Source organism: Toxorhynchites rutilus, chromosome 3, assembly GCF_029784135.1.
Source record: "Toxorhynchites rutilus septentrionalis strain SRP chromosome 3, ASM2978413v1, whole genome shotgun sequence".
Taxonomy (NCBI): Eukaryota; Metazoa; Arthropoda; class Insecta; order Diptera; family Culicidae; genus Toxorhynchites; species Toxorhynchites rutilus.
Window position 1 is genome coordinate 82,686,461 of NC_073746.1, and position 21,272 is coordinate 82,707,732.

A 21,272-nucleotide genomic window follows, 5' to 3' on the forward strand; every position below is an offset into this window, starting at 1 on the left:
TACGAGTAGGAGCATTTCGCCTTAGAAATAGGATCTCGCCAGCTTGGCATTTGAATTGATGCATAGAAAAGTTAAACACGAAAATTATTCATTTTTAGCATTATTTGTGTGTCTGTTTTTTTTAGTGTTATTTATAATATTTTATACCATAGAGAAATTATTTTCTTGTGAGACCTATCGATAGGTAACCTAAGCCGGACAGATACAGCTTCCGCAGACCTGATGTTTGAATTTTATGAATAATCAATGGATAGAAGACGAATTTATGCTCTATGAGTGACAGTGTGTTTCCTTCATAGGAATAAGAGCAGTTTTGAATATTCTGGAACTCCTACCTTCAGTCTACGAAGTTATGAACCTACTATCAAAACTACCGAAACGATTGTTGATGTCATTTTCAGACAATTCCGAACAACGCTTCTTCAATAAAGCTGACTGACGATGCATTTCGTGACATAGCGCTATGTGAACTTTTGATGTTTTTGCATATTTCACATATTTCGGAGGCGAAGCGTATTCATCGGCAACCTGACGGACAAACAATATATTTCGTGCATCATAGATTTGTTGACTTCTTTCAAACATTTTATACTCGGTGACAGAGGGTATCCAGGGGTAACCTGAGAAGACATTCGAAAATGAATTTGTATTACGAACCGACGATACAATTCGTAACTGGTCGCATCGTTAATTTTCGAAGCTAATACTCCTCGAAGAATGCTTTTGCATGTCCGTGAGATGCTGCTTGTGCGCCAAAAAAAGAAGTCGTTTTCGAATCGAATTGCAACTGATAGATTAAAAATTTGGAGAGTGGTGTCCAAGACACGATCGCATTGTTAACGTAGGGTTACGAACATATTGAATTCAATTCGCCTTATTGCATTCAATTTTATAGAGGCATTAAACTTGAAAGTTCACAACGGGACATGCGTGGAACCGACCTTTCAAATTTGCCCTCACCAGTGTCGCTAACAGAAAATGTCGTAGTCACGTAATATATATCAGCGTTCGATGCAACTTGACATGTTACATCATTATTGCTATTGGGTTGGGGAATAAACTCATAGCGTTTTTCTATTTCTTCTATTTTACAACGATTTGTTCGCTGTTTGGTAAAAGGGTAAGTATTCATTCGATAGAACTCTTTCTGCTCTACAAAACTATGTTAATTGTATTATTGAGTAATATATTTGTTTATTAATTTTCAGGCTTAGAAATGGAATACCATTCTGAATCATATTTCGGACGCTCAAGGCATATGATGCAAAAAACAGATCTAAACTTTATGCACAGGTATTATTTGGTTGATATTTTTAATAAATTAGTTCAATATGCTTTCAAGCTTTCTACTTTGGTACCTATTTGATTGAAAACATAAAAAAAATCATCGAATAAAATGCTTTTCAAATGAAGCGAATAAGAATCAAACTTCGGACATTAAATCAAATTTCGGACGGATTGAATTCAAATTTCGGACACTTTAATTTGTAATTTATTGGACGAAAATTACATTACACTTGATTATAGTCAACTGCGAAACACTTACCAAGCAATCACAGTAAACTGTTAACGATGATGAGAACTGATGAAACACGGGAGAAATTTAAATATTTAAAAAATATGATTCAGAACGGTATTATCGAGTCCGACCTGTTTTGTCTTTTCTTTAAAACATTTTACATTTCTATTCAAACATCAAAGGCATTTCAGTTTGATTCTCAAAATAAAGGTCACAAAAAATTGAATGTATCTTCCAGGGTGTTCATCTTGAACCGTCATGGAATTATTCAATTAAATAAATTAATTGAAAATTATTAGAAATTCAACAACTGATATTCATCTAGAACTCAGTTGACAATAATCCCGTTGGATGCAATCGTATCATACGCCTAGCATACAATCGATATCTTGATAGTAGTTTCAGTTCTAGAAAAGAACGCTTCAGCTGGACCTGATGTCATCATCCCATCTCGTCACAATTTTCACTGTCATCCTAGTGAATGTGATGATGTAAATACAGGGTGCGGCAGCATAACATCCTTTTTTCAAAACTCAACAAAAACTATTGTATGCATCGGAAAATATTTATTTATTTTTTATAATGTAGGTACATGTCTAAAGTTTTTATGTACATTGTTTTGAAGATCAAATCTGTTAGGTGACGTACCTCATTCTCCATACATTGCGTAAATCGATTTCTGGCGTTTGTCATGACTCTTGTTAGCATAGCAGGTGTTATGTTGGCAATTTCTTCTTGGATGTTGGTCTTCAAATCTTGTAGAGTTCTTGGACGGTTCACATAAACACGGGATTTCAAAAAACCCCATAGAAAAAAATCACAAGGGGACAGCTCGGGAGAGCGTGCCGGTCATTCCAAATCGCCTCTAATTGAGATGAGGCGCTCTGGAAAGTGTTCCCTCAAAACAGCCATCGATGCTTTTGAAGTGTGTGCTGTTGCACCGTCTTGTTGGAACCAAGTGTCTCTCAAATCCAAATTTTGTAGCCGTGGGAAAAACAAAATTTTGTAGCATGTTTACATACCGATCCGAATTCACTGTCACTGTAACCTCATGTTCCTCAAAAAACCAGGGACCTTTAATTCCAGCTGAGGAAATTGCATACCACACTGTGACTTTGGGTGAATGCAAACACTTTTGATGCAATTCTCGAGGGTTGGTGTCAGCCCAGTAGCGCATGTTTTGTTTGTTAACCGACCCACACAAATGAAAATGGGCTTCATCGTAATAACCGAACATCTGCTTGAAAAGTAAACCTCAACGGCAAAGGCACGCTCCTCACTGTTCCAACGCATGATGGCGACTGAATCGTGTCGGGACAAAACTTTACAGTATCCCCTCTTGAACGAGACCACTAGCGCTCCGCTATGACATCAACTAACTGAGTGGCGCGCATTTTAAAAAAGGAAGTTATGCTGCAGAGCCCTGTATAACTTGTGACCACTTGTTCTATGATGACCAAACTTACAAAACTGTTTCACCTAAATTTACGACCACTAACTTGACAACCTTGAAAGATATCCGATGTTTATGAAAACTGTCCAGTGGTTATTGGTGAGAATCATTCACTGAAAACTTCATTCATTCTCTGAAAAACAAATTTACATTTTTTTTCTACTTTTTGACAAACTCTAAGATCGAAAAAATCGAAGGAAAAAGATCGATCCTTACAATTTTTTCGGGTACAATGAATCGATCCAAAAAATCGGAAATCGAAATGGAAAAGATCGATCTTCTGCAAATCGATCCGAAATCGCCCAATCCTAAGACGAACGCAGAACAAAGGTAGAAGAAGTCAAAATAAAAAGACATTGAAACAAACTCGACAATCTTGATTCTACTGGTATACCAAAATAAACGAGATGAGCGAGGTAACGTTCGACTCATCCTATACAATAGGGCGCTGAATATTAACTGTTGTCATAGTGCGCTTGAACGAATTTTCCCAATAAAAACCCATTTTCCTGACCGTACTACATATGCTTGTTTGCAATTTGACACCTTCTGCAGTTTGTTCACGAAGTCAATGAAAAAAGCATGCTATTTTGGCCATGTTTACATCTTTTACTACCCGATAAATATATAATCTCGCATAGTTTAGAAGAAGTTCTCAACCAAAAGACGTTACTGAATCGTGTGAAATTTTCATCGCATGGCGCTTCCCTTTTGCCGAAACCATGCTATGCATTCCCACGTCCAGACATCGATAAATAAAACTCTGTGTGTACTCACCTCCGCTAAGCGATCGAAACGGGCAAAAAGTTCGTTTAAAATTTTTACCAGATCTTGGGCCGAGTAGGTGGACGAGATGGCGGTGAATCCGACGATGTCTGCATAGAGGATGCTGCAAATATAGAAAAAAAACGGTAGAGCAAAGGAAGAGAGAGCAAAATGAGATGGCTGGGGAACAGAACAAGCTCACATTTACTGATAAATCGTATTTCACGGATAACTTTTCCCGACATGCTGTGAAATAGTGTCGTTGGCGTCGGTGCCAGGCGAATGATAGTCTTCGTTTTCAAATGAAAAGAATTTCCTTCGTCCGGGTATGTAATTCTTTTCATCGCAAACTATGGCTGAATTCGAAGTGGTTCCATTTGTCGAAGTCAAGTATAGTCGGATATAAATACGCTTGTGTAGTGAACCTATATGGGGTGCTAATGAGATTCTATGAAAAAGTACTGAATGAAATTCGAGATATATTAGGTTGGGGAAACAGAATTCGATTAAATTGCATGATGATTGAAGGCTTTATTCAGCATAGTAAGAATGAGTCACATCATTCTAGAGGGAAAGGAAGTAAAGGACACATGAATACTGCTGATTTATGTTAGCCTAAGAATATTCTTCCATTATTGAATGAAGATTGAAATTTAATGTGTATCAAGTTTAAATTGACTACTATTAATTAAAAACATAGGCCATTTTTCGTATAATTTATGCGATGCAATAGCTTTTAGGGGAATTTTAAGTTGTCGGAAGTCAATTCTCGTTCTTCCTCTTACCACCCGACCAGGGTTGCCACATATACAGAATATTTTGTATTTTACAGATTTTTCGCCAAATTTTAGATACAAAATCTGTATATACAGAATTACAGATTTTCAGCAAAAATACAGAATTTACAGATTTTTTGAAATTCATTTTTAAATATTGAATTTAGTACAGGGCACACATAGACACCTTCATTTATAACAATGTTGAACTCAACGCAACGAGATGGCTTTCGTTGGAGGCAGTTTTGAAGCGAAATCTTGAGCGATTTTAAGAGCTATTCTATTCGTTCCAAGTTAAGTATAACCATAATCAATACGCCAATCGTATACTGATTATGCTGTTTCTAAACATTATTCTACCGCTCATCAATAACGACAATTACGCTTTTCAATCAGTTCTTAATTTTCAAAAAAAAAAGTTCTTCAAAAAAAAATTTCTTCTTGATTTTGCGAACTTTGTTATGAGACTTAAATGATATTGCTGAACATGTTGGGTAACTTATGTTTGGAGAGCTACGTGCAACCATTCGCTGATGCTGACATTGATGTGAAAGATTTTGAAGACATTCAGGAGAACCCTGAGCATGTTTACGTTTGTATTGATGCGGAAGAAGCTGAAAGAGGATTGGATGCAGCTAGGAATCTGATCTTCAAATCGATTTGTCGTGACTTCTATATTGAACTCGTGAAACAGATTTCAAAGTGATATGATTTCAGCAATCCGGTTATCGAAACCACGGCCGTTATAAACCCTCAAAATTTCGTCAAGCTACTAAACCTTAATGATTTGATGCGCCAATTTTCTCAATCCGTTAAAGGAGGTAATAATAATCCTTTGAATTGTAAGGCTTGGACAACGAATTTAGACTACTCAAGACGAATCTTCTTGCCCAAAAATTGAGTGACTCAGATATAACTTGGTCCCAGCAGTTGGATGCCAAAAGACGTGATGAGAAAATTTTGTATTCATTGCATAGGTCGTTCGCAAGAAACTTTTCGATAACATTCATCAGCGTGTGTTGAGCGAATATTTTCGCTTTACAATGCCAACTAAACAAATCCGGAAATCGGTTGGCACCCACAATTAAAGCCTCTATTTTGAAAGCGAAAAACTACGTATCGGCTCAAAGAGGAGCTTCAAGGATGAAATTGACGAAAAATTTGAAGGCAAAGTTCAACAAAACCATGTATAAACATCATACAGTTCAGATGATTATGAGAAATGCCCCATTTTTATGATTCATTTTGTTGTATTGATACGATAACTAATAAATAAGAAAAATAAATTTAGAATAAAGCTAAATTTTAATTTTTTCCCTTATTTTTTCCATACAGATTTTTTATACAGATTTTTTTGCTAAATATACAGATATACAGATTTTCTCAGAAAATTTTACACATTACAATGTGGCAACCCGACATACTAACGGGTAGTCTGCCCTGCAACTGCATTTCCACAAGCAATCTTATGGAGCAGCAATGTGTGGTGCAAGCAAAACGCGCTTTTTTCGCAAAAATAAATTGAAGTCAGCTTCATCACGAAAGCTGCCGTGTTCCTTCGCAAAACATGACTTTGGCTACAGCTTGGTTGAAGAATCACTCAAGGAGTCATGTAGTCATGTGGTATGTTAGCAAACAAAAGATAATATGGCGAGCAGGTCCCTTTTGACGCCAACTTCAGCTCCACCGATGATTTTTGGCAATAATATGCAGCTTTCATTTTGCTGTGACTCTCACTTGCAAACAATAGTCAATAACGATGAGCGGATTTTATTTGTCTGCTACCCAGAAAAGCAAATCCCTGCTTTTCTGTTAGTAATCGTAACAGCTTGGATCCGTTCTTTTGTAGCTTATGATGTGGGTGGGTAACATTGCTTCGTTCTTACATTTTGGTTCAACCAAAACGCAATTCCATTTTCTGCTTTGTACGTCACAACACAGACGACGCCGGGCTAGGCTTTCTATATACTAAACATTATTCGAACAGTGAAAAGGAAAAAAAATAATCTCGTAAAATATGAATTTGCTCATCCAATTCATGGATGAAAAATCGTCAAAAAAAAAAAGAAAAAAAGTAAACAAAAAAGGCATGTTATTCCGATTGTGAAATTCCGCCTGATGTAAACTCGTTATCGGTCTTCCTTCGCGGAGCATAGACGTCACCCGTGACAGGTTGCGTGGAGTCAAGGCCCCCATCATGTGTGTGTACTTTTGCACGAGTGGTGCATGGGCGTGAAAGAAAAAAAAACAGACAGCCCAGCTTTGTGACATGTCAAATCACCGGCATCAGATTGCAGAGGTGTTTTGAGCCTTTTCGAAAAGCCTCCGGTGCCGCATTACCCGCTCGAGACCGATAGAGCGGCATCACGCATTGTGTTATCCAATTAGAGGAATACTGATGGAATTCGTTTTCATTTTGGGGGGTTCATTTCACGTTGCTATGGGGCAACGATTTTTCGTGGAACGTTCAAATTGGGCGGAACTTTTCAGCGACTTTCATATCCCGGAAGCCAATATAAAGTACTGGTGAAATCAGAAATTCGCTCAATTATCTTTTCCCAATTATTCAGAAGTCCTGATTAAATTGCATTGTTCATCACTCATTCGGGAATTTAATACATATTGAATATAAAACATATTCATAAGTAAAATAATATTCATAAGAATTCATAAAGGGCATTCCCAAAATTTCAGGTAAAATACAAAACAAAAATTTTAGAATTTAATTTCAAACATACAAACAGAAAGGCACATTTTGAAACACGTCGCTTCCAGCGTTTCCTCCCTCGTTTATAGGCATCTTGTGCTTTTCGCACGGAAATTTGTCTGGGCCGCTGAATTCGTGTGATGAACGGATGCAACAATTTTTCATAGAATATGTATAACCATGCTGCTAGCTCCAAAAAACTCCCCTATGGAGCAAGCACCTATTTTTCAGCCAATGTATTTTATGTTTTGGTCAAATTTGGTTGTATCGGGTTTTATTTTCAGTCAACATCCTTAACTTCTTCCAATTACAGGAGAAGGAAAAGGAACACAAGGCATTTCCTGTTTTATTATCTCCAACTGTAGGCAGAAGAGGGGATGATGAGTGAGTATGTAGCTTCTTTTATTTTCAGCTATAAAATAAAAACAGTTGATCAAGTGTTTGCCGCTTCAGTAATCTACCTACATTTGCATGCTAGGAAGTTAAGAAGCGGATGTGAATTTCAAAGAGTCGGAATCATATTTATGTGCCTACTATTTGTATGTCAAGTTCCTTCGTAACAGGATTATACTGCTACCGATTTCTTTTACAGGAGCTGCAGGTATCAGGTGACAAAAGAAAACTGCTGTTTTTCATTATACGGGCAAACCTTTTTTTGTGCGGGAGATAGGGACCGCGCAGAAAAAAATCGCATAAAAAATCGTGCAAAACTTCACCAGTAGCTTTAAAAAATCGTGTTCGGTACACATTTCGAAAAAAAAACATTTCTTGTGCGGTGGATAGGAACCGCATAAAAAAAAATTCCCCCAAGAAAATAACTCAAATTCACGCCGTTCACCGTCCAATTTCCTTTTGTTCCCCCTGCTTTTCGATGGGACAGCCTTTTCGGTTGCGCGTGGCTGTTGTGTGCTTTTAGTTGCATGTCGGAACGTGTTGCTGTTAAAAATCATGTCATGCAAAAACTTAGAAAAACTTAGATCATTTGATGGGAGGAGAAGAATAATTTCAGAAGTGGACAATTGAGACGCAAATATGCTTCTTTCGCACTGAAATGCATATAAACCATCGAAAAAAACTAAATGTACGATAACTTCGTCAAATATGGTTTTTTTATATCCCACAAAAAAAAACCGCACAAAAAAATCGCACAAAAAAAAACGCATAAAACAACCGCACAAAAACAGGTTTTACTGTATAGTAACAGTAGTAATTTGTCAAATATGCAGTTAAAAAGGTTACGTTACAGTGTGAGGTTAGGTATCTTTAAACAATTTACCACTGGATAGATTCGTGGATCACTTCGAAAGTTTAGCAGTTTAACAAACAACGAATCAGCATCCTGTCAGTGGATAAGGGTTGTGATTTTTATTGCAATAAAATCTCACATTTTGACAAAAACGATGAATTTGAATTTGCACACTCGATAGAAATGCTGAAATGAATGTCAGGGTCATAAGAACAAATTTCTGGAAAATTTTGAATTAAATTTCAATTTTTGGTCACTTGCAGATTGAAAGTTGTAGTAAAGTGTCACTGGTAGTATTGGTGATCTTGCAAAATTGTTTCTTCTCAAACTTCTTCAATGCAGTATTTTTACAGCCATTCCATGCCAAAACAATCTAGTGGTTCTCAAATTTTCGTGAAAAGTGGTAATTTTGTTCCTTATCGCAAAATATTCGATCTGTTTTTTATTTATTTTATCGTTAGGGTGCCCATTTCTATTTTGACGTAAGACTACGTCTTTAATTTCTATATAAGGGGGTCACTCATCGAAATTGAAAATGAGGCATGTAACGATTCATTAAGAGATGTCAAACGCATATTGCGCGAAATATTGTTATTGCGATATATGTCATGTTGTATAACAATTGTTATTGCGATATATGTCATCTGTGATGAAAATAATCGTTTTCTTCAAAATTCGCCAGAGCCTATTCGTAGCCTGCCGGCTGGGGCGATTATTACGGCAGAAAAATGGAGTAAGTGCTCTTAATGTTGCAACCACCGAATCTGTTCGTAGTAATTTATAATAATTATGGGGCTTTGCTCGTTCGTACAAAAAAAGTTGAAAATGTTGATTTTGGGTAACGCTTTGATAGTGACGGATCAATAAAATGTTTTAAGGGCTCGTTCGCACAAAGACACAAAACTGTCAAGTCGCTAATGGATGACCCTTTAAAAGTTGAATAATTTAATAAAAAATATCGTATTGTCCAGTCTCCTTCTTCAACAGTAATAGATACCATGCTCCCGTGGCCGAGTTGTTAGAGTCAAACCTGAGATGCATTTAAGGGAATTTATCCAGCATTTTTTTGCTCAAAGCGTGAACAATGCGTGAACAATATTTTAAAAAAAGTTTAAAAAAAGTCATTGCAAAATATTAGACCCGTATTTTTTTATTTTTCAACAAGGGTGCCCATTTCCATTTTAGGGAGGTCCGAAAAATCAATTTTTCGTTTTTTCCCAAAAGTGACTTTTCGAAAATTCAAAACATTTGAACAACTGAATTGATTTGGATGACAGATATATAAAATTATAGCCAATTAGTTTGTTTTGGAAAAATATAATGTTTGTCAAAAGTTCGGGTTTTGTTTTCGTAATAATTGATTGCATTTGTTTTTGTTGTTTTTATGTCTTCGGACGAGAGGGCGCTATATTTTTTTTATATCTTTTCTTAAAAGCTGAGAATTTTTACATAACATAAGATGTGATGTGACGTGTTTTTTTCCATTTTTGAGTTATGAATTTTCAAAGCAAATTTTTCTCTCTTTTTTCAAAAAAGACATTTGTGTAATTACAAATGAAAATGAAATCGAACTAAAAACTAAAAAGCTCATCATCAATCTCCTTCTAAATGCAGCCATTCTCGAGATATTTGTAAAACTAAAAACGATTGTTAACATACAAAAATTCGAAGTTTCGGAAATTCATAAAAATTCGATGTTCCACAAAGTTCGCCAAAAATAGTTTTACCATCTTGGACTAATTTTTTAAATTTTCTACATGACTTTTTATATGAAAAAATTAAAAAATACATATATAAATTAAAAAAAATTAAAATTGAAAAAGACAATAAATTAGAAATGTTTTTTCAAATATCTCGAGAATGGCTGCTTTTAGAAGAGTATTGATAATGAGATTTTTTATTTTAAATCACATCAGGATTCATAATTTGTGGCTAAAAATGATTGTTAACATACAAAAATTCGAAGTTTCGAAAATTCACAAAAACTTTTGTTCGAATCAATTAAACCATCTTGAACCCATTTTTTAAATTTTCTACATTTTTTATGAAAAATAAATTTCATATGAAAAATGCAGCCATAGTCGGCCAGGCGGTTTATAACCAGCGGAACCTAAGCATGGCCTATATCGATTACAGGAAGGCTTATGACTCCATACCTCACTCGTTTCTCGTCCGGGTATTGGAGCTCTACAAAATTGATCCCTTCGTCGTTAGGTTCCTGCAGCATGCGATGAGGCAGTGGAGTACGTCTCTGCACCTCAGTGATGGGGAAAATGTGTTGCAGTCTAGAACGCTGCAGATAAAGAGGGGGATATTCCAAGGCGACTCTTTCAGCCCGCTTTGGTTTTGTCTGGCATTGAACCCCCTCAGTAGGACGCTCAATAGAAACGGTCATGGCTATAAAATAAGGTATGGCGACGGCGCCCACGAAGAAGTGACCCATACCTTCTACATGGATGATCTCAAGGTCTACGCTGATTCACGTCAGCGTCTAGGTGTAGCTATCCGGGTTGTCGAAGACATAAGCAGGGACATTTGCATGGAGTTCGGCCTCGACAAGTGCCGCTGTGTCCATCTGCTGAAAGGGCAGCTTACCGAATCCGGAGGTTACGAGGTCTATGACGGCGAGTTCATAAGAGACATGGTTCGTGGCGAATCCTATAAATATCTTGGATTCCGACAGCTCACCGGGATTCGCCACTCCGACATCAAGACGGAGCTGCGAGACAAGTTCTTGAGTCGAGTGAACTGTGTCCTGAGGACTTTCCTCAACGCGGGGAACAAGGTACGCGCGATCAACACATTCGCGGTTCCCCTGCTGACCTTCAGTTTTGGTGTAGTCAAATGGAGCAAAACTGACCTAGAGGACCTTGAGAGGAGGATGAGGAAAGCATTTAAAGAGGCCGGAATGCACCATCCTCAATCGGCACTGGAGAGAGTTTCACTGCCACGCAAAGAAGGGGGACTTGGAATAGTCGACATATCTGCACTGTGTGTTGCCCAGGTACGACAACTGCGCGAGTACTTCGCAGAACGCGCCAACCAAAACGCGCTATACCGGGCTGTCTGCGCCGCCGACAGAGGATACAGCGCTCTGCACTTGGCGCAAGCGGAGTACCAACTCAACTGCAATCTGCAGACAGTGGAGGAGAAGATTGCAGCTTGGAAGCAGAAGGCAGTGCATGGTGCCCACCCCCATCAACTGGACCGGCCACACGTCGACAAGGCCGCATCTAATCTGTGGCTAACGCGTGGTGAACTCTCTTCAGTAGTAGAAGCCGACATGATAGCCATCCAGGACAGGATAATGCTGACGAGAAACTGCAGGCGGTACGTCTGGCATCAAGACGTTGATGACATTTGCCGGATGTGTCATCAACCAGGTGAAAACATAGAGCACATTATGGGAGGCTGTCCCGTTTTGGCCAACGCAGCCTACACCGAGCGCCACAACAACGTGGCCCGTATTGTTCATCGACAACTGGCGCTCCAATGTGCTCTACTGGAAGACAACGTACCAAACTACCGGTACCTGCCTGCACCTGTCCTGGAAAATGACCGTTTCAAGCTGTACTGGGATCGCACTGTTCTGACCGACCTCTCGATCCACCACAACCGGCCAGATATAATGGTTTACGACAAGAGCGACCGCAAAGTCACCATCATCGATGTCGCTATTCCACTGAACCAGAATCTGGAGGAGACCCACGGTCGCAAAATCTGCAAGTACCGACCATTGGCCGTGGAGCTCAAGGAACTGTGGGGGCTAAGGGAGGTCCCAAGAATTGTTCCAGTCGTTCTCTCTGGAACTGGAATTGTCCCGAAGACACTTCTGGAAGCGCTAAAGGTGTTGAATATGGAGAAGGAATTGGCCGGCATCTAAAAGTCGGTCATCCTTAGCACCTGCGCGATTGTCCGACAATTTCTCGGTCAGGACTGAAACAGCACGAGCATGCAGATACGTGCGTTCCGCAGAGCCTAGTCCCCCTTTGGCATTCAGAAGCCCGGGGGCAGGTGAAAATTCTGGCTAGGTTCGCCTAGTTAAGAAGTGAGATAAGTCTGCCAAAAAAAAAATGAGTGCACGCGCATGCAGATACGTGCATTCCGCAGAGCCTAGTCCCCCTTTGGCATTCAGAAGCCCGGGGGCAGGTGAAAATTCTGGCTAGGTTCGCCTAGTTAAGAAGTGAGATAAGTCTGCCAAAAAAAATTTGGTTCTCAAATGGGGATCAACACTAGGGTAGGAACCTACCTGTTGGTCTCAAATGTTCCTATCTCACGCCTCCACGAAGATCATATGACGACATTTTTAGATCGGGCGTGAACTGGAAACACACATCTGGTCTTGGCTCCGAGAACGGGTGTCGAAAGTGGCTAAGTGAGGGGGTGCGAGCGAGTCAGAGCGCTATATCTCTCCCGGGGAAGGCCTCCCGGGTCATGGAGGCCTTGCCAACCCGCTGTCTCCCGGGCAAAGGAGATACACCCAGAAAATGGAGCTACGTTCACGAAGAATACTCAGAATGCGATCGCCCGAGGAGGGTCCCCGAACTGGAGCTGGTCCTAGAACGGGCGTAAGAGCGAGCGGCCAGCGGCTGGAGGGCGATGTGCAAGAGCGGGCCACCAGCCGGGTTCAACCCGAAGAGCTACCGCCACACGGAAACAGCAGCCATCGACATCACCAACGAAACGCTGCGCCTACGAGGCGTGTTGCGACTGTCAGACGACAGTCGTCCACACTTGTGGGTACTACTAGGCGACGGATCATGTGGACACACGAAATGAATGAATTCGTGATCCGCGCCTATTACATCTGCACTGCTTTGGAGACGGACATGAGCGGTCGCCCTCGAATACTCGCAATGTTCGAGGAAGCGTATCCAGAGTTCGTCGGGAGGCTTGACCAAAACGCGATGAACGCGAGGCGTAGAGCGATTGTACGTAACAATATGCTCTCCCAAACGCAAGTCGACGAGATCAAGCAGCAGGTGCAGAGAGAACTAAGCTCCAGAACAAGCAGAGCAAGCGATGTGTCGAGACGAAGTTCAGTACGGCTGAGCAATTCATTCGCGAGTGGGGCACGCGAATCAGCACCAGTGGAGGCCACAGTACAACAACCCCCTGAGCCGGAAGATCCACAGCCAGATCAACAACTACTTCGCGATCTGGTCTTCCATTACGACGAGGCGATCTCACAGTTCCGCGACACGGACCCTTTGTCGCGCCCCAGGATCCCGAAGTTACAGCATTCCCGCAGGCTGACAAGTGCAGTAAAGCTCATGAACGAGCACGTTCTTCCGCTGCACTTGGTTGATGCTGAGAACATGGAGGAGCTGCAACTGAAAGTTTACTGTGCTGCTGTGGCGACCGCCAAAAGATTAGGATACCGTATTAGGCCAAGAGGCGGACTGCTCCAACATCTCCGTGAAAGGCGTGAGCCTCCATGGCGAAGGAGATTGGAGCAACGGATCCTAAACAAGCGCGCCGCAATTGGAAGACTGATGGCGTACAAAAGAGGCAGCAGATCGGCGAAATTATGTCGCCAAGTTGCTGTGATCGTGCGGCCTACTGAACTTCGCCAGCTGGGAGCTCACCAGCTGACGGAAAAACTCGACACACTGGTACAGCAATTGAGCGTCCTAACTAAACGTTACTCTGACTCTGCAAAGCGCCAGGAACATCGGATGTTCAGAGATAACGAAAAAGCGTTCTACGACCACATTAGCGACGAGAAGCCCGACTACAGCGAAGGTTTGCCAGATATTAGCGATGTGACGAACTTCTGGGCTGGTATTTGGGAAACCCCAGTACAACATCGCGAAGGGCAAATGTGGTTAAGACGGGAGGTGGAGAGTTGTGGTGAAATTGGAGAGATGCCAGCTATCATCGTCGGAGAGAACGATGTCCGCGAAGCCTCGCGGTACCTGAGGAACTGGGCAGCACCGGGCCCCGATGGTGTCCAGAACTTTTGGCACAAGAAGCTGACCGTCGCACATCCAAAGATAGCTGAGTGCTTCAACAAGGTGCTACGTGACCCACACAGCCTTCCTGAATTCGCCACCCGTGGCGTCACCTTCCTCCTCCCGAAAGACAGCAACACATTGAACCCATCAAAGTACAGACCGATAACGTGCCTATCGAGTCTGTACAAAATACTGAGCAGCATAATTACCGCCAAAGTTTCTGCTCACTGCGAACAGCATCACATCATCGCAGAAGAGCAGCAAGGATGCAGGAAAAATACGCATGGCTGCAAAGACCAGGCCATCATCGACGCAGCCATAGTCGGCCAGGCGGTATATAACCAGCGGAACCTAAGTATGGCCTACATCGATTACAGGAAGGCTTATGACTCCATACCTCACTCGTTTCTCGTCCGGGTATTGGAGCTCTACAAAATTGATCCCGTCGTCGTTAGGTTCCTGCAGCATGCGATGAGGCAGTGGAGTACGTCTCTGCACCTCAGTGATGGGGAAAATGTGTTGCAGTCTAGAACGCTGCAGATAAAGAGGGGGATATTCCAAGGCGACACTTTCAGCCCGCTTTGGTTTTGTCTGGCACTGAACCCCCTCAGTAGGACGATCAATAGAAACGGTCATGGCTATAAAATAAGGTATGGCGACGGCGCCCACGAAGAAGTGACCCATACCTTCTACATGGATGATCTCAAGGTCTACGCTGATTCACGTCAGCGTCTAGGTGTAGCTATCCGGGTTGTCGAAGACATAAGCAGGGACATCTGCATGGAGTTCGGCCTCGACAAGTGCCGCTGTGTCCATCTGCTGAAAGGGCAGCTTACCGAATCCGGAGGTTACGAGGTCTATGACGGCGAGTTCATAAGAGACATGGTTCGTGGCGAATCCTATAAATATCTTGGATTCCGACAGCTCACCGGGATTCGCCACTCCGACATCAAGACGGAGCTGCGAGACAAGTTCTTGAGTCGAGTGAACTGTGTCCTGAGGACTTTCCTCAACGCGGGGAACAAGGTACGCGCGATCAACACATTCGCGGTTCCCCTGCTGACCTTCAGTTTTGGTGTAGTCAAATGGAGCAAAACTGACCTAGAGGACCTTGATAGGAGGATGAGGAAAGCATTCAAAGAGGCCGGAATGCACCATCCTCAATCGGCACTGGAGAGAGTTTCACTGCCACGCAAAGAAGGGGGACTTGGAATAGTCGACATATCTGCACTGTGTGTTGCCCAGGTACGACAACTGCGCGAGTACTTCGCAGAACGCGCCAACCAAAACGCGCTATACCGGGCTGTCTGCGCCGCCGACAGAGGATACAGCGCTCTGCACTTGGCGCAAGCGGAGTACCAACTCAACTGCAATCTGCAGACAGTGGTGGAGAAGATTGCAGCTTGGAAGCAGAAGGCAGTGCATGGTGCCCACCCCCATCAACTGGACCGGCCACACGTCGACAAGGCCGCATCTAATCTGTGGCTAACGCGTGGTGAACTCTCTTCAGTAGTAGAAGCCGACATGATAGCCATCCAGGACAGGATAATGCCGACGAGAAACTGCAGGCGGTACGTCTGGCATCAAGACGTTGATGACATTTGCCGGATGTGCCATCAACCAGGTGAAAACATAGAGCACATTATGGGAGGCTGTCCCGTTTTGGCCAACGCAGCCTACACCGAGCGCCACAACAACGTGGCCCGTATTGTTCATCGACAACTGGCGCTCCAATGTGCTCTACTGGAAGACAACGTACCAAACTACCGGTACCTGCCTGCACCTGTCCTGGAAAATGACCGTTTCAAGCTGTACTGGGATCGCACTGTTCTGACCGACCTCTCGATCCACCACAACCGCCCAGATATAATGGTTTACGACAAGAGCGACCGCAAAGTCACCATCATCGATGTCGCTATTCCACTGAACCAGAATCTGGAGGAGACCCTCGGTCGCAAAATCTGCAAGTACCGACCATTGGCCGGGGAGCTCAAGGAACTGTGGGGGCTAAGGGAGGTCCCAAGAATTGTTCCAGTCGTTCTCTCTGGAACTGGAATTGTCCCGAAGACACTTCTGGAAGCGCTAAAGGTGTTGAACATGGAGAAGGAATTGGCCGGCATCCAAAAGTCGGTCATCCTTAGCACCTGCGCGATTGTCCGACAATTTCTCGGTCAGGACTGAAACAGCACGAGCATGCAGATACGTGCATTCCGCAGAGCCTAGTCCCCCTTTGGCATTCAGAAGCCCGGGGGCAGGTGAAAATTCTGGCTAGGTTCGCCTAGTTAAGAAGTGAGATAAGTCTGCCAAAAAAAAAAAAAAAAATATATATGTATTAAATATTGCAAATATTTTTTTTTTGTAAATACAAAATAGTACAATTTTTATTTCTCAGTGTATTTTGTTTCACGTTTTAACATCAATACTCTATAACTCTTTTAGACACTCTTTTGGTACGACTCATAGTTTTTGAGATCTGAATCAAGATTTCTCTTACTAGAATCGATAAGCCCTTTTCTAAAGTTACACTTGAGTCAAAAAATTTCCAATTGCTGTGGAAAATTCATATTTCCTCCAACGGAATACTCACTTTCATTTGCATCAAAAATACTCATGTTTTGTCATATGTCGATTTCATTTGGAAATGCTCATATTTTTTTAAATGTTTTTGAAAGCAGAGGTTTTTTTACATAACATATCCAAAAATCTGAAAGGTGTTGTTTTTCATTTTTGAGCTATAATTTACAATTTTTGCAATTACAAAAAGACTAGCTTATTGGCTTCAATTTTATATAACGATAATTTGAAATCGGTTTGGTAGTTCGAAAGTTTTGAATTTTTGAGAAAAATCTGTTTTGTGAAAAGATTAATTTACGTTGAGGTCATGTTCACGACTGCTTGTATCCCGGACTGAATTTCGTGAACTAAGGTTGACGAACTCCAATCCATCAACGAAGGTAGAGCCTGCAGCATTCAGCGGAAATTCTTCGGAAAGAACAATTGTGTTATTACTGGTCATCCATCCAAGCAGTGGCTGGTTATAACCACCACAAATGAGAACTTTATCCCCTATACTTAGTATAGGATATAATAATTTTCCTCGTTTACAAGACTGGGAATTTGAACTTTATTGTTTTGTTCAGGCGCATTCTACATTTAACATTCAAAAAACTAAAACAGCCTATGATTCATAACTACAGAACCAGATGGAAAACTATCGCTCCTTTACGCAATTATTAACAATTCCGCATGAATTACAACAAGTTTATAATTCGTTGATCATCCTCAGTTCTCAACCAACTATATCATAGTTTAATGAATATGGGCTTCAGACCATGGACTTGCCAGTTTGTTCATCAGATCAAAGTCCAATCGAGAACATATGGATATTGTTGTTACTAAGAGTAGATGCAGCTGTTGAAAAGCTTGAACGGGCGGTTTTTTTTGTGTGGAATACAAGTTTTAAGATGATTTCAAAACGGATAAATTGAACTGTTTGAGAACTAAGGATGGACGGATTATAAACATGTTGTAATTCATACGAAATTGATGTGAATTATGAAAAACGATAGTTTTTCAATTGATTCTAGTTATGAAACACTGGCGATTTGATTTCTCGAATATTGAATGCACTTGAACAAAAAATTAATGTTCAAATGGCCAGTATTTTAACCCTTTCGCTACGAGCGTCGTCTATAGGCGACATCCGCGCCACGACCTGTATGTACGAGTGTCGTCTTTAGACGACATGAGAGTGATACTTTTCGGCGCAATGCTCCGTTCAGCAGTAGCACTCCGACGGAGCACACTGCCGTAGAGAAAGGGTTAAACGAAGATAGTATATAGTACACCCTGTGCTACAGGGTGGGCCATTTAAAGTGGAAGCATCTGGCAACCCCATAACTATTGACAGAGATGTCAGATTAACAAATGTCATACCGCGTTGGAAGCGTCATTTCAGTACAATTTTAATCATGGAACAATACACACCTAAACAACGCGCTGAAATTGTTCAGCTGTACATTCAAAATAACTTCTCAATTGTGGCTTTTGGCAAAAAATCATAATGTCTGATGAGTTGCATTTCAACTTGAATGGAGGAGTGAATAAACAAAATTGTCGGTTTTATGCTACTGAAAACCCTCAATTCATCGAAACGCAACCTCTTTACGACCAAAAAGTTACTGTGTGGTGTGGCATTTATGCCGATAAAGTCATCGGCCCGTACTTCTTTGAAAACGAAAATGGAGCAACGGTAACCGTGAATGGGGAGCGTTATCGGACAATGATAACCGATTTTTTATTGCCATTTGTTCGTGAAAATGAATTGGACAATTACTGGTTCCAACAGGACGGCGCTACATGCCATACAGCGGCTGCCACGACCAAATTATTGCGCGAAATGTTCCCCGGAAGATTAATATCGAAAAACGGCGATTATGACTGGCCACCGAGATCACCTGATTTGACGCCTCCTGACTTTTTTTTATGGGGATATTTAAAATCCAAGGTATACACTGGTAAACCAAGGACCCTGGCTGCGCTGAAAGACAATATCCGACAAGAAATTGCTGCCATATCGGCCGAAACATTGGGCAAAGTGATGGAAAATGCCGAAAAAAGGGCACATTTTGCGGTCAAGGCCAGAGGCGGTCATTTACGAGATACCATAATCAAAAAGTAGTTAGAACAAATCTCCTTGGACCAAAATAAATGAATTTAAAAAAAAAATTAAAATTCCACTTCTTTACTTTGCTATTGCAAAAACAAATCCTTCCACTTCAAATGGCCCACCCTGTATGTACACCATTTAACCCTAACCTTTACTTATCTCTGGAAAGTAAAAACAAAGAATGGTTCTAACGTTATGAAACATAGTGTATTTTTTCTGGCGTTTCTCTAGTATGAATGGTATGTATTTCTGTTCAACGCTATCGAAAATGTTCCAATTGAATGCGAGCATCATCGCATCCTGATCCGATGAATCCGGAATCGTTATTCGCAGAAATATACAAACACCATTATGTTCGGCGGATGCATAGAAAAAAAAATGAGCAGAAGATGCCCGATGGGAGCTGTTCTGCCGGTTGGAACCATATCGACTTTCGTTCATCCATAGTATGCAGATGGATCATGAAAGGCATTCACATGTGTTAATCTGCGATGATCCGTTGTACAAACGAAGCCGATTACAAGTGCATACGATTAAATAGTCTCATAAAAGTGTGTTACTAGATGTAGAACATGGTGACATTCACCAATATTCTAACATGATATAGTCATTTAAAATTAGACCGTATTATCAGAATTCTGCTGAACATAATCCAACCCAGCCAATTTCCCACATTAGGGTGTACAAATAGGTTAGAAAAACGCAAATATATGGCTGCCAAACATTTGGAAAGTCCAACATCGCCTCAAATTAATTGTCTTCAAGGCTCAGACCTTTCTTCGGTAACGTCGAAATCTCCTCTCTTGAATCGTCTAAACGAGTATCCACAGGTTGAAATTGATGGGGCCCGCTCTATTCTTCAAATGAAAACTGAACAGCGAAGCTTCCATAAGATTCCAGCTACAAAGTTAATGTGCTCCAATGTTCTAATGCCTTCTCCACGACTCTCCATCAATGTTGTGTTATTTATACAGCCATTCCATGCCAGACCGATATAGTGGCGCTCTGATTTTCGTGAAAATTTTTAGTTTTGTTCTCTATCGCAAAACATTTGACCCGTATTTTTTTATTTTTTTTAAGGTGACCATTTCCCTTTTAGGGTTGTCCGAAAAATCATTTTTTTCCTCTTTTTCCAAAAATGACTTTGATCGACATATCAAATTAAAGCTAATCACCTGGTCTGTTTTGAAAAAATATTCGAAATCCGCTCTTGTTATTATTGTATTCGTTTTTTATTGTTTTCATAGTCTCGGGACCAAGGGCACATTTTTTTTGTCCTGAAAAGCTGAGGATTTTAACATTAACATAACGAAACCAGAGAGGTTTTTTTTTCATTTTTGAGATTTTTCAAAGTTAACCGATAGTTCGAAAAATCATTTTTTTCCCTTTTTTCCAACTCAAAAATTCATAACTTTTGAACTATTGGACCGATTCAGATGATCGATACATAAAATTAAAGCCAATTAGACAGCCTTTTTTGAAAAATATTAGACATGCGAAAAAAAAATGGTTCTGATTTCGTAATTATTGATTGTATTAGTTTTTTTTTATAGTTTACATAATATCGGGATCAAGGATGCTATATATTTTTCATATTTTTTCATGGAAGCTGAGGTTTTTTTACATAACATATCCAAAAATGTTTTTTTTTCGTTTTTAAGTTATGATTTTTCAAAGTTAACATGTTTTCAGTCTTCGTTCAATATTTCTATGCGAATAGACTGGATGTATGCGACTAGAATTCAATTAATCGGCTAATGTGTCAGCTAATTGGCTTTAATTTCGCATATCGATCATATGAATTAGTCCAGTAGTTCAGAAGTAATAATTTTTTGAAAAAAGTCATTTTTGGAAAGAAATTGAAAAATTATTTTTTGGACCATCGGTTAACTTTGAAAAATCATAACTCTAAAACGAAAAAAACGCATCTCTGGTTTCGACATTTGTTATGTGAAAAATCCTCAGCTTTTCAGAAAAAATATAAAAAAATATAGCGCCCTTGGTCCCGAGACTATGAAAACAATAAAAAACGAATACAATAAAGAATAACGAGAACAGAATTTGAATTTTTTGCAGGTGTAGTGATTTTAGAAAAAGACCAGGTGATTGGCTTTGATTTGATATGTCGATCATCTGAATCGGTCTAGTAGTTCAAAAGTTATGAAGTTTTGAAAACAGTC

At 40.6% G+C, this 21,272-nt stretch overlaps 1 protein-coding gene across 9 annotated transcripts in view; it reads right to left on the reverse strand.

Annotated features, from left to right (window-relative positions):
• Positions 1-21,272, reverse strand: part of LOC129774360 (adenylate cyclase type 3) — a 116,873-nt gene that overhangs the window by 24,802 nt on the left and 70,799 nt on the right. For all 9 annotated transcript variants that reach the window (XM_055778088.1, XM_055778090.1, XM_055778089.1 and 6 more), the window contains one exon: positions 3,750-3,861. In XM_055778088.1, the coding sequence (XP_055634063.1) occupies positions 3,750-3,861 (112 nt within the window). The remainder of the gene's footprint in view (positions 1-3,749; positions 3,862-21,272) is intronic.